This window comes from Xiphophorus hellerii, chromosome 3 (genome assembly GCF_003331165.1).
Source record: "Xiphophorus hellerii strain 12219 chromosome 3, Xiphophorus_hellerii-4.1, whole genome shotgun sequence".
NCBI lineage: Eukaryota > Metazoa > Chordata > Actinopteri > Cyprinodontiformes > Poeciliidae > Xiphophorus > Xiphophorus hellerii.
In genome coordinates, this window is record NC_045674.1 from 10997559 (window position 1) to 11024126 (window position 26568).

The 26568-nt window shown below is 36.8% G+C and overlaps 1 protein-coding gene across 2 annotated transcripts; it reads left to right on the forward strand.

Moving 5' to 3' along the window:
- The first annotated feature begins 1480 nt into the window (after positions 1–1480).
- phldb3 (pleckstrin homology-like domain, family B, member 3) lies at positions 1481–26474 on the forward strand. 2 transcript variants are annotated; one of them, XR_004338635.1, is made up of 16 exons: positions 1481–1857; positions 10449–10604; positions 10816–10926; positions 12024–12161; positions 12565–12693; positions 14356–14538; positions 17254–17364; positions 19431–19532; positions 19747–19834; positions 20323–20476; positions 22540–22621; positions 22921–23067; positions 23713–23923; positions 24961–25046; positions 25778–25983; positions 26068–26474. XR_004338635.1 is itself a non-coding variant. In XM_032557680.1 (15 exons), the coding sequence occupies exons 2-15, from the start codon at positions 10458–10460 to the stop codon at positions 25910–25912; spliced, it is 1824 nt and encodes a 607-aa protein (XP_032413571.1). In that variant the 5' UTR covers positions 1481–1857; positions 10449–10457; the 3' UTR covers positions 25913–26474. The 2 variants fall into 2 exon arrangements, 1 of the variants encoding a protein (XP_032413571.1); XM_032557680.1 differs by having other exon boundaries at positions 25778–26474.
- The last annotated feature ends 94 nt before the right edge of the window (positions 26475–26568 follow it).

Below are 26568 nucleotides of genomic sequence, written 5' to 3' on the forward strand. Positions count from 1 at the left end.
CATATTGGTACACATTTCTGTATTAAAGATCGGTTTGCATTAGTTAAGAAAAATAGAACTAAAATATTGTTGCTTATTGTAACAACCGACTGAATTGTTGAAAGGCTGGTGTTGCCTTACAGCAAGAAGGCCCTGAGTTTGAGTCCTGGTCTGACCTCTTTCTCCGTGGAATTTGCATATTCTCTCTCTACATGCATGGGTTCCCTCTAGCTTCCTCTCACAATCCAAAAACATGAATATTAGATAATTGGTTACTCTAAATTCCCTTTTCGTCCGTGTGTTCAAGGTTGTTGGTTCTGTGTCTCTGTTTTATCCTGTGAAGGACTGGTAGTGACCTATCAATGTTGCATCCCTCTTTGCACCCAAGACCCAGTGGAGATAGCAGAACCCCAGGAAGGACAGGTAGATGCAGGCCACAAGGTATGAAATTGAAATGATTGAAAAGAAAGGGAAAATGTGAATTATTTGCCACCAACATTATCATTACAAAATCTATGCATTGCATGTATGTGGGGTATTTAAATACAAGAGTGAGGGTCTGGTGTCCTGCAACTTTTAGATGTGTCACTGTTCCAACACTAGCTAAAAAAAGCACAGACTCTGCTGTGAAGTGAGATTAGAGTCCAGTGGATTGCTAGCTATAATAATAAAAAATAAATATAATAATGCTTCCGTATTTATTTTCACATTATGTTTCTTTATTCTTTAACAACATTTCTATAGTGCACATGCTTTCTCAATTCTCATCTCTTCAAGTTTCTGAAGAGGGCCTCAAAATTTTATATTTTGCTTCTCCTTCCTGTGATTGCAGCAATTTTCTGAAGTTGCAGCATTTTTCTTATGCTTGTGCTTTGTTGATTGTAGGTTTTTGCTTTCATTTTTTGTAAATTCCGCAGTTTTCGTTTGTAGCGTTTTTTGTTGCATTTGTTTTTGTGCATTTGTATCTTACAGTTTGCATCATTCTTGTGTTTGTAGCGGGTTTGCACCTGTGGGCCACCATAGTTCAGCAATTATTGATTTTCCTACTGACTATTAACCAGGCTATCAATAATTTTTGACAAGCATAATAAATAAATCAATATTACAAATGTATACCCCTCATACGATTTTTATTTTCTTTTTAAAGATGGCTCATTTCCTCCCAGAAACAAACTGCTTACAGCTGAAGTAACAAAATGTCAATCTACCATATGAATTTAAATTAACTATTTTTAATAATAACCTAATTTATTGAGGTGTATCAGTATGTCTAGCTTTATCAGTTGATTCGACTTTAATCTGACTGTATAAACACCCCGTGGAAGTTTTCAGTCGTTGAAAATATTAAACACATTTTTGGAAAGGAGCCCAGATGAGTCAGCATTGACAAAACCGCGCTAGTTCCCAGAATAGACGCCACATTTCTGTGCATAATTCAAAAAGAAAAAAAGGGGGGGGGGAAGCTTCAGTATTTTATTTTTTTTATAGATCTGCGGTGGATAAACATTGTAACATCGAACTGTTCTAGAACAATGTTTCCACCGTTGGGCTGTTGGTTTAACTAGGCTGTGTCCGCCTCTGTCGTCACCTTCCCCCGCGTGATTTCACAGCTCAGCCTCACCTGTTGACGCCGACGGTCTGCTCACACCGACTTGTCAGATCTCAGGACAGAGGTTCAAACCACGGACGAAACCGAGGCAAGAAAACAGCTAAAACTGCTTCGCAACAAACTGCAGAGACGGAGGAGTCTTCCCCAGCCTGCGTTTGAAGTGAAGCAGGTCTAAAAGTCGCTTCACTACACGGTTCTCGTCTCTGACGCTCTGTTATGGACGGAAGAAGCCTCATCTCCAGTCGTTTAAATGGGAGCGCGTTTTCCAGGTAAAATGGGTTTATTTACTATTTTTTTCACTTTCCAGCTTTAGCCAACAGACGCACACGCAGCACTGCGCTTCAGGAGTGTATATGAAAACATAAAACAAACAAAGTGCTCACGCTACAGGAGCGGTAGTGTTTGGCAATTGATAGTAATATTAGGAACCTCTTTGATGTACTTCAATCTATCTACTTACAGCAAAAGAGGAATTTTTACAACTTCCTGATATGTCATAATGTCATATCCTGAACTGCTCTACTTTAGTGAAGGTGAGCAGTGTTTATGAAATACAGGTTTTATCAGGTTCATACCAAATAGACACCTGTATAGTTCGTTTTCAAGATATTCTATCTCTACTTACAGAAACTTTCTCTGAACTAAATGTGTGTTTGTCAAAGCTTGTCCCATGACAATGCGGTAAGTACAAACACATCCCCCCTCCTGTGTTTACAAAGACCTCGAGATCTCTGGCCCTTTATCCCCCCATCAGCACTCAGTGGGTAAACAGAGTGGGTGGGTGACAAGGCTGAGGTAGGATTGTGAGGATTTGCTGTCTGGGGACTTCTGCCTTTAGCCTTTTTTCCCCTCAGTTCTCATTCAGACACACACGCACACAGAAGTCTCGTTTTGATTGCTATTGGACAAATCTATGTCTGAGCCCTGTGAGTTCTCGACTGTTATTAATGGATCGGTCTTTGTTGCATCACAGCTCCCACAGACATACTCAAACCAAAGGAATCTCTGTGAGTACAGTTATCATACGATGAAAGGTTGGGAAGGGGAAGAAAAGCCCTCATGTTTTATTATAAGGTTTAATACTTGTATGAGTGCTACAAGTACTCATACAAGTACTTTGGATGTAGTCTCTTATTTAACTTTTCTAACACTTTTTCTTGTGATGTAAAATGTAATTCGGATGGACTTCTGGCAGATGCACCTTGCAGGAGTTATTTGCACTCTTTCTGTTTGTTTTCTCTTCTTTCGAACTGATTTTTCTCATTTCCCAACTGCCTTTCAGTATCCTTGAGAGAATGCAACTAAACCTGTTGGGACCCTGTAATCACAGGGTTAAGTAAGAACAATAATGTTAACATCAGACAGTGTAGGTTTGCAGCCATCTGTGAAACCTGTATTGAGGCTGCAGGGCATTCTGGTCAGATGAAGCTGTGTGCAACAATTAAATTTAAGCACCTTTTAAATGGAAACTTAATTTTATTAAAAACTGCAATTACTCATTGCAATTGCAATGAGTAATGAGATTATTAGGATCACTACCTAAATCTCTATGCAGGTGAAGTGTTTACATGGTTTTATACATGTGCTTATGTAGCATTTGACATCTTTGATTTTTAATGGAGAAACAAATTAATTCCTCACAGAATGAAGACACTTCAAACAGTAATTTCATATTTCTATCACTTAAGCTTTGGGTTTCATTTTTCCTTTATTTGGCCTGTATCTTGACAAACCGAAATGCAGTTATTGACAAAAAAAAGTTAGACATGAAGAAGAAGGACTGGCCAGAGTTTGAATACAGGCTTTTGTCTGTGTTTGCCTGAAGCTGACATTCCCAGGTGATGATTGAAACTAGTAAAATAGTTGCAGTGGTTCTTTTTTGTTTTCAAGTCTCTGAACAGTGCTTGCATCACAAGCTTTTAAACCAGTATTTCAACTTAGTTATCTTACTCTTGAAGTCTTTTGATCTTTATAGCCTTTAATTATGAAATGTTTTATGTGAGGCTGTGAAATATTTGCCAAAATGTGATATTTTAACCTTTGTGAAGACTGCACCCTTTTCACATTTCGTCCTGTTACAAATAAAATCTTGAATGTTTTAGAATTTAATAAACAAATAAAGCAAATGATAGATGGTTATCAATATTTTTATGATTAAAAACAAAAAAATAGTGTTGTTCCTTTGCATAGCTTTAGTAGCATTAAATCAAGATATACTGCAACCAGTTGCCTTTACCAGTTACCAAATTATTAATAGCCAACCTGTGTGTAATTTCATCTCAGCATAAAGTTAGGCTGTTATGTGAAGGCCTTAAAGGTTTGTTACAGAACAGAGAGCAAAAGAGTTGAGTTTGGGATGGAGTTAAACATTTCACCAGGATAAGGACCATAAGCATACAGCCAGCGTTGCAGTTAAATGCTTTAAATCAGTGGCTATTTGATAAAAAATGTGTGTTGATTAAAATGTAAATTCATCCAATTAAGCAAAAGCTAATATCCACTGTTCTGTTCCTAAATGGTACAGACTGAATAATAAATCACTTGGGTGTCCTGCTGAATTGTCACCATTTACTCAGACCCTCTGTAATAATGGGATGACAGCTTGACGGTTATTGGGATTGAGCCAGGAGGAACTTTATGCAAAAGGTTCAGGGCTTGCTTTGGGAAAGTCCATAATTTTTGTTCTGTCAGCTTAATATCCAAGCAAAGTTTCATTTTCATCTGGTGTAAGGAAGCAGGATTGGCCTTTGTAAACATTAAACCACCTTTATTGCACAGAAATTATACTCATTACAAACTGTCAGAAGTATGACTTAATTTGTTTTTTAAAGCATGCTTGTAGTTGTAGGTAGATCATTTTATTATTAGATCCGGGTAGCACTCCTTTTGGAAAGTAAAAGAAGGACACTATTTCAGTGAAAATGTTGATAGGAGAGATATGTGGTAATCTGGTACTCATTAAACAAAAAACTTTAAACAATCACCCATTTGGTCCACATGAGTAAATACAACCGTTGTAATTTTGGCCAATAAAAATAATGTGCAACCAGAACTACCAATGTTAAAATGAATTAATAGCAGGTTTTGCTTTTATATCTTCTGCAGATGAAAACCAACCACTCGGAATGACTACAGAAGTATTTTGTTATGTTGTTGTTGCTCTTTTGTTTTTTTTTGTACAACTGTGCGATAAGGTTCAGTGCACCAGATTCTTTCTGCTTTCAACAAAATTCACTTTACTGAACCACGATTTTTCTGTTTCTACAACAAAGTGAATGAAAATGATAGCCAAGTTATTTGTGATTTGATTTTTCTTTTCTTTAAGCCAAATGGGTGACATGTTGCAAGTTAATTTAATTAGGTGGGTCTTGATTTTTTTAAAAATGAGAAATTATTATGACAGTCTCCTGAAAGAAAAGTATTGCAGTTAAAGTAAACTGTTTTCTATCAATGGAAAACAAGAAGAGACAGTTGTCTCTTCTTCCAGAGACAAGCAGAAGTGCTTTGTGACTAGAGGTTGTTGACCAGGTGGACATACTTTTAGCAGGAGTTTCCTAAGTTTGGCAGGTCAAACCTAATGCCAAACTTAGGCATTAGGTTTGGCATTAGCACTCCTGCTATTTGAGAAATAGCAGGAGTGGATTACATCAAGCTAATGTATGACTTAGATACAATCCTTGTATTTCTCCACAAATTAACTTATTCCTTCAAACTGCCGAGTGAACACAAACTTGTTTCCTACTGTTTACATTTGAAGTTCACTGTGACCCAGAGATTACTCCCTTTCAGGACAGGGTCAGCTCACATTTAGCTTCTCTAATAAAATATTTAAAAAGTTTGAGCATTCTGACTTTTTGATGAGCATTCATTGCTTTGTTTTGCAACTGAGTTATTTGTGATTCCTTCCCACTATTTGTGCATTTGGTCATTATACAACTTAGTTAATCTGAACCATTCAGACTCTCCTTACTTTATTCATTTGAAGGAACGGGATAACTGTGTGTAAATTCATGGATTATTATGCCTTCCTTCTTTACAGGCCATTTATGCTCACATGTTCCACTTGTAACATGTTTGCCTATACTTCCCTCTCGCTGAATCCTTGGTGACAGGCTATACTCAGCGTTCACACCCACACTATCGTCCCCGCTCTTTTGTCCTGAATGTAGTTAGTGGAATATAGCTGTTGTCGGTGTTAACTTTATGGTTCTGTATACACAGTGCTGTGTAAGTGTTCAATGAGGGGGTTCAGAAAGGGATAGGGCTATGTTAACCATATGGACGGGTTTTTGTTATTGCCTTTGTTCAAGAGCTAAGGTGTGGCAACATTATGATGGTTTCATGTTCAGGGACGGATTAGTCATACTTTGAAAAATGATTAGTCACAGGTAAATTACCAGATGCTTGGAGCTTTTCAGAGAACACTGAAACACAGTAAAACACGATTAACATTAACATTTTGTTTAATGTTCTATTATGTAGCTTTGCTGGTCCATGATAACACAAATGACAACAAAACCTAATTTCCCACATTTAGTTCTTTTAAATGTACAGTTGAAACTAGATATTTACCTTGAATAAAAAGGCATTGTCAATTTTGTTCTCACTGTCTAAAATGAAATCAACCTGAACCCTCCTGTTTTAAGACATTTAGAATGACTGAAATTTTATGTGTTTAATCCCAGAATAATGACATTGACATTTTCTTTTGGTATGTTTTTACAATTATGTCTTGAAACTACTTGGGAAGACCCCAAAAAATGTTGAATTGCTTTGTAAGCTTCTGATATGGTCACTCACAATATTTCAGTTATTTGAACTCATTCCTATGGGTGCATTGTAACGCACCACCCCAAAGACAATGTTTGCTTGTTTGACTGAAAAATAAATAAATTAAAAAAAAAATTAGCCAGGGAGATAATTATGCCTCTACTAGTTTGGTTTTAGCCATGTATTCAAACGATGAAATGCAATTATAAACAGCATGGGAATGTTGAACCTTTTCGCTGATCATGAAGGGTTTGTGTCCCAGAGGTGAACTTGTTTTGGTGCAAAATGTTTGTAGCGACTGCAGAACAAATTCCTTGTGAAGTCATTACTCCAGAAACAACATAAATGTATACAATTTGCAAATGCCCTCAGGAAAAAAAACCCATAATTTTTGGAACTGATGGTCTTGACCGTAATGAGTATTACACCTGGAGGAAAAATGGGAAAGCTTGCAAGGCTGAGAACATTATCCCATCATGAGGAAAGAACATTATGTGGAAGCAAACCCTCAAGATGTCAGCTAGGAACTTGAAGTCTAGACAGGAATGAGTCTTTATAATAGGCAATGACTCTAAGCATACTTCCAAGTTAGTTATAATGTTACTTGGAGTCAGCAAAACACAAAGCCTCGATCTCAGTCCTACAGGAAATTTGTGTGTAGAGTTGAAAATGTTTGCAGGAACTGGTGAAACAAATCTGTTTCACCAGTTCTGTCTGAATGACAGGGCAAAAGTCCATCTATTTGTGAAAAACTTATAGGCAGATTCTCAAAAAAGTTAAACCCAAGCTTTACAGTTGCTACAATAGTCACACAGGAGGCAATGGTACCAAATACTTAGGGAGTGCACTTCTGAGTTTATTGCTCATAAAAACAATGTGGGGAATTCTAAGAAACATAAAATAGGAAATATTTTTGTCTTGTCAGAAAGTGAGAAAATAAAACTTTTTTCTTTATACAATTCATGTCACGTAAAGTGCAAATTGCATCATCTCAATCTTTGACATTATGATCAGCCTAAAGCTAAAGCTGAAGAATCTATACATTTATTTATCTACTCACTTCGAATGAGCAAAATAAGGACTCCCAACCTGGTATTCTAACCTCTCTATTAAGGGGAGCCACGTCCAAATCCACATTCCTGCTGCAGTAAAACTCAAAGTGGGGTTCATTAAAGACTTTTGACCACCTAGTTTGAGGTGAATTAAAATTAGTACAACATTGGCATGTTGTGCTTGGATTCATACAACATCCTGCAATAACACTTGTATCCTGCAATACAAGTGAACTCACCAGCTTAGACAGCAATTAAGATATTTAAAATGAGTGTTTTAATTAGCACTGTAGTTCAGAGTAACTGCAACACTATCTCTGAATATTTTCTTAACAAACTGTTAGGAATATCTCACTTTACTGTGTCTTTTTTTATTCCATTATTACAGTGTCTGCAACCATTGTGATATTTAAAGCTTTGGTGTTGCTGTAACAATTGTGATGAGATATTTTGCAACTCTATCTTCAATCTACCACCCGCCTTCTCTTTATTACTCTTAACCACAAAATGTTGTCATAATTTATTATTCAGATTAAGCCACTTCTTTCAGACAACATTACTCCTACTAAAACATATTTGGCCTTTCTGGATGAAATCAAACTCGATATTGCAGTCTGTAATATTGGGAGTGTGCAAAGCTCCATTGGAGCCTGGTGTTGAGAGAACGAGTGATAAGCCTGGCTGATTTGAGGACATGGTGAGATAATATGACATGAACAACATTCTTTCCCTCTCAACTTCTACTGCTGTTGAACCTACATTAAATATTTCCTCACACTGGTCTGAGGAAACTAAATCCTGTTGAGAATTTAGTTCTTCTTGGTTGATTAGTCTGAAAATGAACAAAGTTTCACATTTTATTGGCTCTGTTTAAAGACTGAATTTGTTGTTATTCCTTTTTTCTTTTTTTTGTTTCTTGTGATTGCTCAAGGCTGTGTTTGCATGACAAGCACACAAACTTGCTCACTGGATGCTTAGCTGCACCTCTGTTCACTGTTTTTGTTTTTTTTTCCTATCTAATTCTCCAGAGGCGCTCCCCTCCCTGCAATCAAATCCAATTTTGGGCACAAAACTTTGTTTTGTTCTTTGATCTTGCTCTCAGGCTGAACTCTGCGTCTGCTGATTTTGGTATATTTACTTCCTTTCTTAATCTCTCACTCTTTTGAGCGTCTTTGGGGCAACCTATCAAGATTTCTATTGCTTTTGGTTTTCATTTGAACACAGTAGTATATTAGCATCAAGCTGTGGACTTTACCCCTGAATAACTCCCTCTCGTGTGGGATGTTGATAGGGTATCTAACTGGACTTTAGTTGGAGGTCAAACACTTGTACTGATGTTTGTATAATAATGTGACTCAACATGACGTTCTCTCTCTCTCTTCCTCTCTCTCTCTCTCTTTGTCTCTGTGTAACACATACCAGACACTGCTGCTCTGAGCGTTTTTCACAGATAATATAACATGTAGAAATGATCAGTGTTTGCTTTTTTAAATGATCATGCAATGCTGAAAATGCTTTCTATAGTGAAAATATGGTTGTTTTAATATTAATTCTGATTATATTTGAATCAGTATTGAAGAGAAGACATTGCAATAAATCCAGAAATCCAAACCTGTATGACAAAATGCCATGCAGATGCATAAATCCTGATATTCATTTTATTCATTTATGACCTGTGTTTTAATATAAAGCACAAAATCTCACTGCTGTGTTGTACTTGCAGAACTGGCACTGCACCTGATAACTACTGTTATTGTTATTATCTATTCATTAAACTTCAGCAACATAAAAAAGATGAATTTTGTGTCTTTTATTTATTATTTCCAAGGAGTTAGATCAATTTTTTTTAATCATTTATTGATTATTTGTCCAGGTCACAGAGCAGCATTGATGCTTTTTTTCCTGTTATACTGCATTAGTCATATTTTTCTTAAAGTTAGTGATAACTCTATCAGACAAATGGGAAACGAATAAGCAGATTTCAAATATGTTCATGTCATCGATAAGTCACACTTATCTTTGTAGTTGATGGTAAGTAGTTGGTGTGGTAGCTCGATCAGTCTTTGTCTTTATGCCTGTAAAACTGTTGTAGTACACTGGGAGTGTCCTACAACACTACCACTGCTTTTTTACTATCTCTGTCCATTACCATTTTTTTCTAGATGTCATTGTACCAGTCATCATTAGGAAACCCCATTTAGATCTCTACTGTATATTTATCTCTGTGCTTTCATTCATCCTTCTCTGCCATCAGCCTAATAAGGCATTGGTCTCAGAACAGAGGGAGGGGGCAAAGCACTCGAGGAGGAAAACAGTGGGAAAAAGTTCTCAACACAAGAATTCCCACATGTTGGACTTGAAGGTCACAAAGACTGAAATTTTGTGTCTGCTTGCCTGCAAGTATTTGTGTATGGAGAAAGCACCAATTGAGGCCAAAGGGCAACATGGAATGAAAGACCACAGCATAATGTTGGCTTTTAAGAGGAAAAATTCCCAAATGTTGGGAGTCACTTTCATGTAACAGTTGGTAAACACAATACATAATGATATTATAATGATATTTGCTTTAGTAAATCCACATGAATGATATGAATGTGAGTGACAAAACAAAAGCCCTGTGAAAACAGTACTTCAAAGTAATTGTCAGATGTGTGGTTTTTCATACATTTCCTCTTTGCTATTGAACATCAAAGATTTCTGTAGAAATGTAAAACTGCTGCATGTATGGCCTCTGTCCACACTGAGACCCTGAAATGCAACCACAAACCACTGCACACATCCTGAAATCGCTCCCCTCTTTTGCTTTTGCTTCCTCATCAAAGCGTGATGCTTTCCCCATCACAGACTTCTTTCTGGAAACCCACGGGGATTTCTGTGTTTTAACCTCCCAATTCGCATAATTGTTGTTCGATTACCCCTTACTATACCTGATTTGCTCATATGCTCTCACCATTACTGTGTGATAAGCCATAGTATTTATTAAAGATAATAATTTCTTCTAACTCTTTAACTAATTTTAATTGCTTATTTGGTTTCAGGCTTTAGAGATGCCCCAACATAACATGGAAAACTCCAGGAGCCATTGGCAGCAGAGTCTGCAGCAGCCATGGATCAGCAGAGTGGCTGCAGGTCAGAGTCCCGCCTCCTCAGGGGCCGAGTCTGACACGGAGAGCAGCAGCACAGAGAGTGAGAAGGTAACAGACTTAAGTGAGGTTTTTATGATGGTTGAAAAGCAGTTAGTCAGACCATTTTGTACCGAATTGAAGTCTGTTTCACTTTATTTTAATCTTAGAATGGAAAAAGTTTTAGATTCAGGTCAAAAACGATGAGTCATCAGGTCTAGATTTAAGACTGGGGTGATTTGTGTGATTTATAGGACATTTTCTTTTTCTCCTTTATTGTCAGTCCTGCCTTAAGAAGCCAGAGGTGGGCTCATCCAGGTTCTTTTCATCTCCTTCAATGCTTCAAAACCGCATTACAGAGATCAACCAGCAGAAGGAAGAACTGAAGATTGAGGTGAGAATTTGATAAATAGTTACCTTAGTATCCCAAAAACAGACAGTTTGAAGCAGTGTTGTGCATTAGCTTGATCAAACTAACAGGTTCATAAGAAGAATTGAGTTTGTGAAGGACTTTGAACTTCACAATGGTGTCTTTTTACATGACAAACTTGAACTGAGTGCTGCTCCTTCCAGCATTGTTGAACGGTGTTTTCTTTTGGAGCGAACAGGTGTTTTAGTTTTAACTCATGCCTCTTTAAGAGAAAAAGACCAACACAGTTCTCCTTTAAAAAGAATGAAATTGGGAATTCCTGTGCTTTCATGTCTTCACTGTAAATGTAAGACTATAAATTGAACCCTCTTGCTCTGACTATGAACCTAGTTTTTGTTCATTTGAGTGAGTTGAACACAGGTGGGAATGTCTGCTGGTGAACCATAGAAAACAAGAATAAGACTGGTACACCATGTATGCTATCACTTCGAACTTTGCTTTCTGATCATCATAGAGCTAAAATAGTATCTCATATGTTTATATTTGACAAAATTAAAGATTCTCCCCTGCCACTAAAGTTTCTGGCAAAAGGGAAGTCAGAGTTTCTCTACTGAAACTGCTGCACATGCAACTTGACCCTGAATAAGTGGAAGACAATGGATGGATAACTAAAGATTTTATTCGCTAGCTTGTTTTAAATACAATCTGTATATTTTTAAGAAAAATGCCAACATTGTTTTTCTCAAAGAGTGCCCTAGTAAAACTAAACTTTTTAATCAATTTTCACATTTATTTTGCTTTCTGAAAAGTAAAGCTAAAACAGGACAATGAGAGAAGCTTTTTTAAGAGTTTCTCTTGTTAATATCGATGAACTTAGTTTAAAATGTTTAGGTGCTATCAATATTACTTTTTTGTATTAACAGTGTACTGAAATGAGAACTAAATCTCAATAATAGATGCACCAAAATATCAGTTGCTTTCATTTGGAAATTTCAGAAAAGTAAAAAAATAAACTGAAAGCTCTCAGACAGCCTAAAGTCATTCTTAAAAAATGTGTGATTCTGACTGGTTCAGTGTCTGGTTGATAAGATTCAGCCTGGTCAGCTCTCTTGTCCTTCCAGCTGCAGCTGGAGATCGCCTTGCTGCAAGGAGAGCTGCAGACGGAGACGAAACAGCTGCACAGACACTCACAGAAGCTGCTGGCACTGCAACAACAAGCCAGAGAAAGAGAGAAGCACAAACACACTGACAGACTAAAGGTAAGTCCCACACTAATAGGACCTGAATTATTTTCTTTTAATGCATTTATTTTTTTACCTTTTTTAATGTGAGAAAGTATTTTCTCAGTGTATGGTTTACAGTACCAGTTAAAGTTATCTTAAGGGATTCTTGAGAAACAAGAGGGACCAGAAATGAACCATCAACATAAAAACAAGATCTTGTAAATGATAAGTCAACTGCTGTGCGATAATCATTGATAAACTTTAACGCTCTGCTACACTCCTGTTGGAGCATTAAAGCGTGATGGAGTGTGCAAACAGGGTTGTGAAATTGTCCGAATACTGTTTTGGGATTTGTTTTTGATTGAGAATTTATACAATTCTGGGATTACTGTACTGTTGGTTAAGAATGTTTGTGTTGTTGTTGTGTCTGAAAATGAAGGAGCAAGAGAGGTTGGAGAAGGAGAGACACAGGCTGAAGGAACTGAAGAAGAGTTGTGAGGAAAGAGAGAAACTGATCCCGAGTCAACCAGAAAGCCAAAGAGAGCAGCTAACTCTACAGCTGCAGCAGGTGAGCAGATGGTGCTGTATCTAATGTCTTCAGCATGTGCAACAGTAATAAAATGTTTTAAAGTTGTTCATGTGACACAAAAACCTGAGGTTGAGAGTGGGGGACTCACAAAAGTAGTAGGGATATCTTTAAATCTGCATTAATGGCCTCCCTTCAGTGGAAATATTTCTCATTGTTTATCACTATGACTGCATGGCAGAAGATAAGATCTTGGTGGAGTACAAGATTCAGGTACCAGCACAAAAAATATGATTGTTTATTTTGGTTGTAAGTCCTGTGTGGTCTTGTCCTGATCTCTCACAGAGTTTTAAAATGTTTAGATTCTTTGATAAAGGGCTTGTTTTCTGTACTTCACTTAAAAATCCTAGGTCAGCAACCTGATCCATATAGTGTAAGATGCATTAAAAAAAAAAAAAATTAAAACTGAATGCTGCTAATCCAATTGTCATTATCTCTTACTATTTTCAGTAAACCTGCTCATGTTCTTTTGTTTCACAGGAACTTTTCAGTGGAAAAAGTATTTAATGTTGGTTAGATGACATGTTTTCATTTGTTGAAATCTAACTAAAAACATTTAATGTGGTGTAAGGAATTGAATATCACTATATTCCTACAAAAAAAATTATTAATGAAGAGCTTGACAGTGTATTTAATAGTTTCACTTTAATGGTAACCTTCCAAATAAAACATAAAGCTACAAGTGCTTCTTGGCTGTTTTGACTCATAAAGAATGTCTCAAGTTAAAGGGTGTGTTTTCATCAATACTGATAATGTTGTTTTTTTTAACAACGCTTGATTGTTCAATACCAGTTTAACCTGTCTACATGCTTTAAGAGTTTAACTCACTCGTACAGAGCACAGGATGTGTATTTTTTTTAGCAAATGTGCCAGAGAAGAGTAAAGACATTATTGAAAAAACAGTGTTTAACGACAAGTTTGGTGGGGCTTGTTTTCTTCTGTTGAAACATGTTGAATGTTGGAAAATAATACTTACAAGCCAGTTTGGCATAACCTGCTGTAACAAAGAATTAGCATACATGAATAAAGATACCCTAGCCAGCAGCGAATAAACAGAAGTAGCAATTTTTAAACAGCTTTGCAATTTTGAATACATCCACATCTTAAAGCAAGAATCGAAATTCTTTCATTTTATTTAATTTCAATAATGAAGTTTTGCAAAGTCATTGAATTAGCACTGAAGAAGAAAAACAAGAATTGCAGGACCAAGGCCCTAGAGGAAGGCAGTTTGAGACTACTGACTAGGGGTGATGTGCAGGGTTGTCCATAATGCTGTTGTTCCCTGACCTGTCAGTTTAAGTAGACATCAATTCTTGGTTTGTTTTGAATGGTGTCATACTTTGTGTTTGGATATTGTAACCTAATCTTTCAGTACACTGCCTTAGTGTCTGGTTGCAATGTGACATTTGTATAAGTTCAACTTAGTATGAATATACTAATAATCATAACCTTTTTTGAAAGCTGACCATATTTGGTTTATAAATTGTAATAACACATTTTCCTATGTATGTTGGTGTCTTCCTTATTGTTTTCCTCACAATACCCAGTATTCTTCCCAGAACTAGACTGCATCCAATTCATTCCAGACATATTTCAATTAAACAAAAAACTGAACTGAGAACTTTTTTGCTGCCCTTCTTGAAGGAGAAGGAGGGGATGGAGGTGGCTATTCGGGCTTTCGAGGACTGGGAGTTTCGTGTTTTGGAACAAGAAAGCGGCATTGGCGAAGAGGATGAAGACGGAGAGGAGAAACCGAAGCAGGAAGGAATGGAAGGGGAGATGGAGAAGGAAATCTCCCGCCAGCAGCATGTGGTCAACACAGCGCAGGTAATCAGTGTTCCTCATGGATGACTTTTTCAGTGAATTTCACAAAGGCTCCCCAGGGTGTTGCACAGAAATTGCAGCTTATAAGTGAGTCATGTGCTCTGTGTCTGTGTTTATCCTTACTTATACTCCCACTTAGTGCTGACTTGGGATGCTGGATGTGTGCATAAAGAAAATGGACAAAATAATAATAATACATGTCTAAAATCCAGTACTTTGGTGTGCTCACATTGTCATGATTAGTGGGATGTTAAACTTGACACTAAAAAAAACCCTTTCCAATTTTGCAAACTTTTCTTTTTTCCTTTTGTGCCTGAAATATTTCTCTGCAGCTGAAATGAATTAGCTTGACATTAAAAATAAGCAGAAGGCAGATCAGAGACTTGACTTCAAAGTTAAAAAACTTGCGCTCCTCCTTCAATAATCACAGCTTTGCTGGTTTTGCTCATCAGTGCAGTGCTCTGATAAAATTTTTACTTTGCAGCTAAGCAAGTTCCCATTTGCTCATTGCCCATAATAAACTAAGCCCAAGATTAGATGACTTGATAGGATTAGAGTATAGATATTTGTAATTGTTTCTGTGGATCCCAGTTAATGGTTATCACTACGAGTTATTCCTTGAACCTCATCACCCCCTCCCTCAATGGTGGCACAGGCTTGAACTCCTTACCTCCAAGCATCACCCTAAGTCTGTCGCATGAGTCTATACAGGGAGTCTAATTACATCACAGGCCACCATGAGAGAACAAATCAGAGCAGGACGGACTGAAAACAACAGCTTTGGGATGACAATAAGAAGGATTAAAAGATAAAACATTTAGAAATCTTTGAAGCGAGACTACAGATTTTTGCTGAACGTATTGAAAATATTGTTATAAAGCCCTGATATCCTTTAATCTGGAATAACAATCACTTATTTTCATAAACATTTTTTTTTATTTCCTGTATCCAAATCTGTTCTCTCTATAAAATACACAGTGAATCAAACAATTGATGACCACAGCAGATTAAATTTGACTCAATGGGACAAAATCATTTAAAAAGAACTATCAGTTTTTTATTTAAGTTGAATCTGGTGGCTGTCGCAGTAAAACATTTTCCTGTGTAGTTTTGCCCAGAATGAGTCAGGCTTTATGAGACAGTAAAACTGTTCACATGAGAATTTCTAAGCTATTCAAAGAGGCAGGTTGTTACTTGACTAATAAATCTCGCAATCAAAGTTTGTCATATAAAATATTCAGCATTTTTAAACAGTTGGCACAGTTTGGTTTTTATTTACATGCCTATAAAATTTTACTTTGTAGCTGTCACATTGATAAATTTGAGTTGTAACTCATCTTTTCAATATATAATTAGTGTAATACGTTTTTGCCATTTTATCATGTGTTCAGAATATTTATTTATACTTTACCTCAAAATATGCACCAACTGTTCCTTTGGCAGTCACGTTAGTGTTTTGCTTTTTTTTTTTCAAACAACCTGTTTGTGGATCTTAAGCTTCACATGAAAGGTAAATGTACTCTTCACATCCTTTTGTGATACAAATACAAAAGAGATAGACAATATAGACTGACTAGTGTTGGATAGAAATGACACAATATTTAGTTTTTGCTCTGAAACATCTATAAAGTCTCCCACTGATTCATTATGTTAAAAAAGCATTAATTAAATAGATACTAGACCTAAAAGACACTTTTCCAGCTAAATTTCTAGTATTGCTCTCTAGCTCCCCCTTTCTTTTCCTGGTAAAATCACTTTTTGCTCTTAAAAAAACACATGGTGACTGTTACTCAAGTCATAATGCCACCATGTGTTTCCAGAATTACTTGTCTTTTGAAGGTTTATTGATGTGAAATATTGTATGTCACGCATAACAAACTAAATTTGATTTTGATTTGGCAAAGTTCTTTTCCATAGCTTTTAATTGATAAACGTAACTCAGAGTTTGAAAATGAATAATTTGAACTTTAATACCATGGCTATAGTCTTGTACCTGGTGTAAACTACAACACAACATTATGCAGTGTTGTGAAAAAAAACACTGAAAACTGTCACTGGAGAGATGGATGCAAACATTGTTCTGAGGCAACAAATGTGCTTTCCCACTGCCTCGTGAAATCCGTTTAAAAAACATATTCGGTCTCCATAATGCTGAATTGTTCCACAATTAGCCTCAGCATGCTGGTGGGGGTGCAAACGATGAGATGAAGACTTCGATTGTATGAGAAGGGAATTATAGTTGACTCAGCTGCACTGCAGCCAGCTTCACAAAACTGATCAGCTGTCTGTCTGCTTCATACCGTCACATGCAGCATCCTTATACTGGCAAGTTATAATCCAATATTTCTTTAAATTACTCTTTTAGGCTTCTTCCTGGCCTTTCGTTCCTAAATAGCTTCCATCCATTATCCTTGGTGGTGTTGTGCCTATTTCCAGTGGTCTCCCAAATAATTTGTAAAATGTTTTCTTTTTTTATTTATTTTTTCTTATTTGTTTTTTATTGTATCTCTGTTTGGAAAAGTCCACTTGGATCTTAATAGTATATTTATCTTTTTTGTGCATTTAATACATTATCCTAATATTGGATCACAACCTTTTGGAGAAATTATTGAAACCCATGCCAGATAAATAAACTGGCTGCAGCACATAACATGTCTTCTGTGAAGAGGAAACCATATGGCAGTCCAAGCTGATGGAAATTATTCCCTGAATTTTCAGGAACGAGTCCAGCAGTTGGAGAAACAGCTGAAAGAGATGGAGAAAGAGAAGGAAAGAGAGCTGAATGCATTGAGGAAGGAGAAGAGAGAACTAATTCACGCAACTCAAACGGTACGAGGGTTTTCTAATCTTGTAGATTTATTTTATTGTAGATATCTGTTGCTATTCAGATTGCCAAAACTACTATTAGTGTAAAATAATTACCTAATGTAAAATAATTTATGTGGTCTGTGGAGTGGTGTTTTTATTATGCTGGAAAGAGCTGGAAATTGGCTTTGTGCAAGCGATGAAACAATTGTTGGTGGTAAAAAAAAAACCCCAAAAAACTGATTTACAATGAGGGTGTAACCATCATATTCTTCTCTCTTCTGTTTGAAGCTCTTTCACAATCTTCTCAGTTTCATTTTCATCAATTTCTTTCAGTTTCATAATCTACATTTTATGTAGCCAAAGTGCACTTTGCCCTGGTATTGTTTACCATTTAACATGCATTTTTTGAGTTGAACAAAAGACTTGCAAGACCTGGGGTAGCTCAATTTTTAGATGTTTTTAGTTGCTCATTAAATGTCAACAGTGCTTGGCACAAGCTAGAAAAAAATGCACAAATGTATTTGTTTTTAAATGTTTTTTGACCTAAATGCTTTGCTATATAATGGCCTTTTAAAGGCTGTTTTTTTTCCTTAGCTTGTTTTTTAGACTTGAGCATGATCACTATTCTATATTTGATACAGTTACCTAAAATAAACTTTTGTTTGTCAGAATTAGGTTTGTTTTATAATGGAAGATGCAGTTTTAAAGAAACTTGTGTATATTTTTGGTTTTGATCCCATATGCAGGATAATCTACAAGTATCAAGTAGGATCTACAGTACTTTTGACATCAGACCAATTAGTTACTGAGATTCATATATGATTCTTTTGACCTGGGAATTACTTTTTGCACCTGGATTGCCTACTTTACATAGAGAGATGCATTTGTGACCTAGTTTTGAATAGGCAGTGGGTGGTGAGCCAGACTCGTTTGTTTTTGAGACTTTGTTTCGATTCTTTATAAAACACTGCATTGCAATTTACAGTCCATTTTTTCTTATAAATACTTACAATTTGATCATCTGCAATTTACTTAATATTTTAACTGTTTGGGCTAAATTCTTTTGTCATCAGTTTTCACCTAAAAAGACTCATGACAGTATCAGTTATTATGAGCAGGAGACAAGATCGGGGAAAAAACAAATCAGAGGGAAAAAGTGCAACTGAGGGAAACTTAAGTTGGAGAGAGAGCGCAAGGGAGGAGGGGACGGAGGGAGAGTAAGAACAGAGGGAGGAGTAAGCAACGTGAGGTTGGTAGCTGTGGTTGTATGTGTGTAGATTTGAGCGTGTGTGGATGCATACAAAAGAGAGGAACCACGCTGAGAGAAGTGTTGCATCCTTGCAGCAAAGGGTAAGCCAAAAGAATGAACACAAATCTGTCATATATAGGAGTTAAAACTGAACTTTTAGTTCATAATGTTAGCTAAAGAGGGGAGAGAGGGTAGAATTGCATAGCAAAAGGGAGTGGCATTGTAGAAGAGTTGAAAATGAGACATTGTCAGAAAGAATGACCGAATGTGTGCAGGATGTGCTTGATTTGACATCTTTGTCTAAGTTGTGAATTCTTTGTGGCCGTGAAAAGCTAAACAGCTTATAGTAAATAAAGCATGAGGCGATTATCTGGATCACTTTGTTGAGGAATGGGACATAGGAAGCATTGTAGCAGATTTCCACTTACTGTGAGAAAATACAATTTCTCATAAATGCTTACTGTCAACACATTTCCTGACACCATCTGCTTGTGTGAAGAACTGAAGGGGGCCAACAAGAGTTAAACGGTGAACTTAATGTAGTCACTGAATTGCTCATGCGTTTGTGACTCAAGCATGGTGGGAGGGTTTTCAGGGAAGACACTGTGGCTGTGATGTATTTTTGTTTAATCTCATCATGACCAATCCATCTAGGATGCATTTCTGTAGTTTAATTCTCAGCCAGATGTGATATGTCTATCTTTTCAAGGCAATTTGTTTTTGTTCTTTAACTTCTTTGTCTCCAGTTGTTTTAAACAGACTTTTAACATTTGTTTCTTGTAACAAGTGTCCGTCTCATATCCGTTCCTGACTTTCAAAACTGAATCTGGTCCAACAGGTTCCCAAAGAGAAGAAGCCACTCACTGATTGGTCGAACTTCACCATCTCAGCTCCCTGCATGATGTCACTCTCTCCTTTGACACCTCACAAGTCTCCACAGGTGTGCATTTGGTCAGGTCTTTGTTGATTTATCTGTCTTATGAATGATAAGCCTCACTGCTGAAACAACTGAGAAGTTGTGAAAGAAGGGGAAATTGTTGATTGTCTGGAAATCATGGGAATGCATCTACAATGTTGAATTTGTTCATATTTTATAATCTTTCTATGGGATTTTATGTGATGACCCTCTTACTGTACATTATTCTCTTCTTTAGGAACTGTCCAAGGAAGCCGTCAGTTTGCCAAGAAGGCGAAGCTCACATCGGAACAACAGACTCTCCGACAGGCCGATTTCAGTGCAAGGTGAGTTACCAACCCTTTTTCTTTCTTGTATTGTGCTTTTAATTGCTCCTGCTTTTGTAGTTCATGACAATCCAGACAAGCAACATGTTCACTTTATTCTCATATCCTCATTTTGTCTGTTTGCTCAGTTCCCTCCCTTTTAGTCAAATAAAAGGTGTGTCTTTAGAGTTTTTTGGTTGTTGCTACGACCGAGAGCATGATTCTCCCATGTCATATAGAAACATCTGAAAGCTTAAGCCTAAAATTTCCACAATGGTATCTGTTTTTGTGCTCCAAATATTTGAGTTGCCTAATCTGTTAAGTCAAGTCAAGTCTTCCAAGGTCTGTTTTCCACCCTTTTTCTCCTCACTGGTAATTTAAAGTTCTTAGTTGGAGTTGTCCCACATTTCTCCGTTATGAAAAGATTTATCTCAATATATATATATTTTTTTCTATATCTATATATATAGATATAGATATATTGGTTCTCTGTTTCTTTCCACTATCAGGTTTGGTGAGGACTCTTCCAGACAGCCAGATGACAGAGGCTTTCACTCCCCCCATAAGCTCCCACAGACTAAGCAACGGGCACAAACCAGGGAGCAGCAACGGTGGTGGGTTCCTCACTCCGTGCAATAGTGAAGCAAGCTCTCGTGCGGCAAGGTGAGTTTCATCACTGCATGTGAATCTGTATGATACTTTTGGATGGATACCTATGTAGCACTTCTTTGACATTAAAATGCTGAATATATAATGTATTATTCTTATTATCAATACCAACAGAAATGCTACTTATATGTGCAACAGTTGTACATATGTCATCTTTGATGTAATAGCATGTTATGAGGTGTATGAATGATTATCTTATAGCTGCGCGATATTAGAAAAACATATAAATGTAATAGCGTAGCTGAATTTTGTGACGAGAGTGTTGATTCCAATTAATCCACATTTTCTTGACTCTTTCTATTTCTTCAACCCTATTTGTCAGATTTAGCATCTCGGTAACTAAAAATATATAAGTATTTACATCAGTGAAAGTCCATCCAGCATTTTAAAAATATTGTTGGCATGTAGGTTTTGGATGCATGCCAATAATATAATATCCAACCAGATATTGCATCCAAAGAGCACTGCGACTGTTATTTTAGACAGATTGATATTTTGATTATATGTTGGGCACATTTAGTTGTCAAATAATGCCACAATAAAAAACTGGTCAAAGAGGATTTTTTGGGGTGTGTGGAGGTTAAATCATCACTGCATTCACGTGTGTATAATAAGTATGTGGAAGTTTTCTGCTCAAGTTGTTTTAGGACGTATTGATGATAATTCACAGATTCAATGGAGACATGACTATCTGAGGGAAATTTAGAGCTCTTATGATGTTCATAGGAGGCATCAGTGTATACAATTAGGTCAGTTTCTGTAAATTATATATTCTTATTAAAAATGTAATTTATTTAATAACTCAGCTCAAGAAGTGAATCTCATATATCTTATATACCTGTTGATATCAGTGATAATATCTTAAAGCTAAAAGCCAATATGAATTGTTTGGAAAACCTGAATATTGCATAACACCATAAACCAAAGAAAGTTAAGTTATATCCACAACATCATGGGTGAGACTACTGACACCCTCCCCAAGGGTAGGTTACTTTCATTGAGCCTGCCTGTTTACATGGTCCTCTATACAGGCATGATAATAAAAAGTTGTGTAGAAGGACAAAGTGTGGCCCAAAAGCATGCACAATCAACTGGGATAACTACTGCCCTAATGTCTTATCACTAAAGTAAAAATAAATCCATCCATCCATTTTCTTACACCCTTGTCCTTAATGGTCGGGAGGTGCTGGTGCCTATCTCCAGCTGATGTTCCGGGCGAGAGGCGGGGTCACCCTGGACAGGTTGCCAGTCTGTCGCAGGGCAACACAGAGACACACAGGACAACCATTCGCACACACTCACACCTAGGGAGAATTTAGAGAGACCAATTAACCTGACAGTCATGAGCCCGGAGAGAACCCACGCATGCACAGGGAGAACATGCAAACTCCATGCAGAAAGACCCCGGGCCGGGAATCGAACCCAGGACCTTCTTGCTGCACGGCAACAGTGCTACCAACTGCGCCACTGTGCAAAATAAACACATTCCTGAATACATCACTGCTTGTAATATTACTTTTTTAATTCAATTCCAAAAATACATATCTTGGGCCAGTTTTATTCCAAATAATAAAGGCGTATTTATTTATATACAACTTTTGCAATTTCAACATGATGGTATTTTGTAACTTACCTGTAAAAAATGTAGAAGTTACTGATATTAATGTGGTGTAGATGGCATCACTGATGGTTTGTTTATTAAAATAGATTAAAAAAGCAGTAGTAAATGATATGTTTCAAAAGAATGCATTATTTACAAAGACAATAACAGACACATGACTAATATGTTTTAAATAAACTGGAGGAAACCCCTGTTTACTGAAATTGCCATGCAGGTCATATTGGTTGGAAAAAGGCACTTAACTGTCGTTCTGTAAATCTAACAACACACTTTTCTATTTGACTGTTTTCTAGATTGATGTTGACTGCATGTCCCTTTATAATACTTCATTAAATTTTAATTTTGGGGGTTTTGCTTTTTTAATAAGAACAACTATTGCTATTTCTTAGATTTTTTTTTCTCTAATTCTGATGCTTCATGATTCTTGTCTCTGCAGTCCGTCGCTTTTGGATCTTGTGGAGATTGAGAGGAAGCTGAGGGAAGCCAAGGCAGAAAGAGAAAGGCTTCTCAGAGAACGAGTGAGTCACCTGCCATGGGAAACACTCACTAATTGTCACTGTCACACTATATTAGACATGGCCTGTTGATCAGTGACACCAGCTAAGCTCGCGCATGATTGTCTAAGAAACCACTCGGCAGATGTTTGCATGCCTGTAATGTATGTTCGTAGCACTGGCAGCTGCCAAGACTGGAAGGCTCAAACCTCCAGTTGTTTGTGGCTTCATAACCAATGGGTTTCTATTTTTGCTGCTTTAAAAATAGTACATTTTAATGTGTTACAGTTTTTTTTTTTTTTTTTATGACTATGTGCACACAGGCAGAAAGGCAGCGGTTGTTGTTGGAAGAAAGAAGCCAAAGAGAGCTAAACTCTTCCAGAGAAGAACCACTAGAACCAGAAACACAACAAAGACCAGGGCCAGAAGCAAATGAATCCGTACAAGTCCTTTCATCGCCAGTTTCAGAGGTATAAATTAATCATAAACCCTAAATCTAGGGTTAGAAAAGTTAAGAAGTTGTGGCTGTAGAACTAAATAAATGCTAGGTTTTTTTTTCATGTTTTACTTGTTATGGTTAAATCCCATCTTTACACATAATAATAAGTAAACCAAACCCTTTAGCCGTGTAAGTCAGTTTTATGAGCTTAATGTTGACCCTGTTTCTTGATAAATGATCGTACTGAAAATTGCTCTGTTCTTTAATCAGTTATGTTGTTTGTTGTAATAGTGAGTCATTCACATTAAGATAATGAAATTTCATTATTAGAACAGAATGAATATTGTTGTACTGTAATAGAGCAGTAAAGATTAGTGCAATAAAAAAGATAATGGCTGAGTTGTTCTGAATTATAGTCTAGTAACATCTATAAAATATTTTTAATCATGTAGCTCGGCTAGAAATTATTATTTTTTCCTCTTATTTTCTAAGACCATATCTTACATCATATTTTTGATACAAATGTAGTAAACTTTTCATCATGTGACTACAGAGAGCCCCTTTCTGAAGCTTAAAAATAAGTGCATTTGTTTTAAAAATGCCACTGGATGCTAGTAGTGTTTTCCATGGAAAATGCAGTATTTACAGGATGACTAAGCTCCACTTGTCTTTCCAGAAGCGCAGCCTGCCCCTTTTCCTTACTCCAAACTTTGACCTTCGGGCCCATGTAGAGTCACTGGGTCACGGGGTTGCCAACTGCACGGACCTGCGGCTTACACCTCGACGGTGTGCCGGCTTTCTCACGAAACGAGGAGGGAGGGTCAAGACATGGAAGAAGAGATGGTTCCTGTTTGACACAGACCACAAACGACTGGCCTACTATACAGGTTAGACTGGCTTTCAAAGTTCGGTGTGTGTGTGTGTGTGTGTGTTTGCTCATTGACTTTGCATTTGTGTGTTTGCATGAATAAAAGGCTTCTGTGTGCCACACAATTTGACCTCACTGAAGGGAGGCTACTGTTGTAATAATACATGGCCAACCGTCTGTTGCTGCACATATTTTAAGATCAGATGTAGTGTCATGCAAAAGTGTTTTTACCCTAGAAATCTTTTGTACGTTTTGTTTCATTACAACTACAAATTTCAGTGTTTTTAAATTGAGTTCCTGTGTGGAAAGCAAATACAAAATGAAGAACAATTGTAAGGTAGAAGGAAAATTGTTTTTTAAAAGACTGTGACAAATAACCTATTGTCATTTTGTAGCATTTTTGAAATTTACATTAGTGCATAATAAATAAAAATGTTACTATAAATAAAACTCTTAATTGTCACATTTACATATGATGCAATTGGTGAACAAAAGCGTCATGAAGACCAAGGAACACAGCAAACAGATTAAGGGATATTTTATAAGTGTCACTTAAAAAATATCTTACAGAGCACTGCTCAGTCAGTCATGAGAACGTGGAAAGAAAGAGAAACGTATAATTTCACACCTACCAAGATTTGAATCTCAACCTTAACGGATAAAGTACCAAGAGTATTTATCAAAGAAACAGCCAACAGTTGCAGTGTAATTTGGGAAGAGTTCAAGAGATTCACAGCTCAGATCTGACAGGAAGATGAAGATGGAGCTGCTTTTGGCTCCAGAAGACTTCAGACTGGACTGGAGGTTCATCCTTCACCAGGAAAATAATCCTCAGTTTACAGGCAGAGCTACAATGAAACAATTCACAGTTGTACATTACTTTGTGTTGCTCTATTACATAAAATCCATAACGTATATTTAAGTTTGGTAGTGAGGTGACACAATGTTGAAAAGTTCAAGACATTTTAATACTTTTGAAAGACACTATGTTAACCTAAAATGTATATTTTGTATTTTTGTATTTTTTTAATAAACTTGACTCTCCCTTATCTACAGACTGCGATGAGAGAAAGCTAAAGGGAGTCATGTACTTTCAGGCTATAGAAGAAGTTTACTACGACCATCTACGAACGGCTACCTCTGTGAGTTTGCCTTTCTCAAATCTGTTGCAGTTTTGGGGATTTTTCATTTGGATGCACCAAATCAGTAAAGTTTGATCTCTAGAGTCTGCAAATGGAGGCTACAATCCCTCTTTCATTTTGAAAACATATTTTCTTAGGTCATTAATCTCTAAATAACCTCAAAATGCTTGCATAATCTTTCAGAAAAATGTGATCTCAGAAGCAAAGCTAGTTCAGAAAAATATTTACAACTTTCTTTTTAGGTGAGAGGATTGTACTAGTTTAAACTTTTCCAAAAGCAATCCTACTTGCAAAACAAAAGCATTTTAACAGAATAAACTAAACCTCTACACTACAAAAGTCTATTCCAACATAAAACTACTTTTATGTTGAACATAAAAGTAGCCTGAATGCCTGAATGTCCAACAAAGCTATTTAACTTTTAAGGAAAGTGTAAACTTTAAGTCATATTCTGCTCTACATCAAAACAGCCAGTTGATGTTTTTTTTTTTTTAAATCGACACCCTTTCACCCTTTCAGATTTCTGAGGAAAGATGTTTGTCATGCTTCTAAGGAAGCAGACAAACAGGATTTTCCTGCTTCATTGTTTGACATTGCAGATGCTTGATTGCAGTCAGTTGTAAAGTTTTGATCTAACAAATATTTGTGTGTTTTAAAGTCTCAATATTGCAGTAAAATCATGGGAAACCTTGCCAGTGAGCTGACTCTTGATATCTCTGCCTTCTGTATAGTCTCCTAGGCCCAGCCTTACGTTCTGTGTGAAGACATACGATCGCCTGTTCTTTCTGGTGGCTTCCAATGCCGTGTCTATGCGCATCTGGATGGATGTCATTGTCACCGCAACCGACGAGCACAGCCGCTACTGACTTAAATACGTGACTATGGAGTGAAGCTGCTGAATGGACTCTACTGTGGTTATTTTCCTCTTTCCTGTCTGGGCAGTATATTTGCTGGAAATGTGCCTTGGATGGATTCAGAAGACCGAATATCCACATGTAGGTGCCATGGGTCAGACGTGGAGGACAATGTTACTGATAGGAGTTCATCAGCTGCAGCTCAGAACACAAATCTTTAAAGGACTCACTCATGGTGATTCAGCTGTCTGTTACAGGGAGGATTTTTTCACGGATCTCGATCTCCCCCTGCTGGTTACAGTCCAGCATCACAGGAGTAATGTACACTACACAGTGATACCAGAAATGGGCACAATAAAACCACCAGCACTTACAGGATGTCATTTGTTCTAATATGCCACTACACTGGAGGTGATCTCTTTGTTATACGCACCCCTTGCCTTTGTTTTCAGATAAAGGAATGTTATGGAAGTTTTGAAGATTATTTATTATATTGAGGTTTATATGGCTTTGGTTTGTAGGTAAATTAAACTGTACTCTGGTATCAGGGCGACATTAAATGTTTGTTTTTATAGAAATGCTCATGTGTGTCTGTTTTTATTGAAGCATCTTTGTAAAGGTAATAGTGAGATCAATTCCAAGGTGTTATGAAAAGTAATTGAAGATAC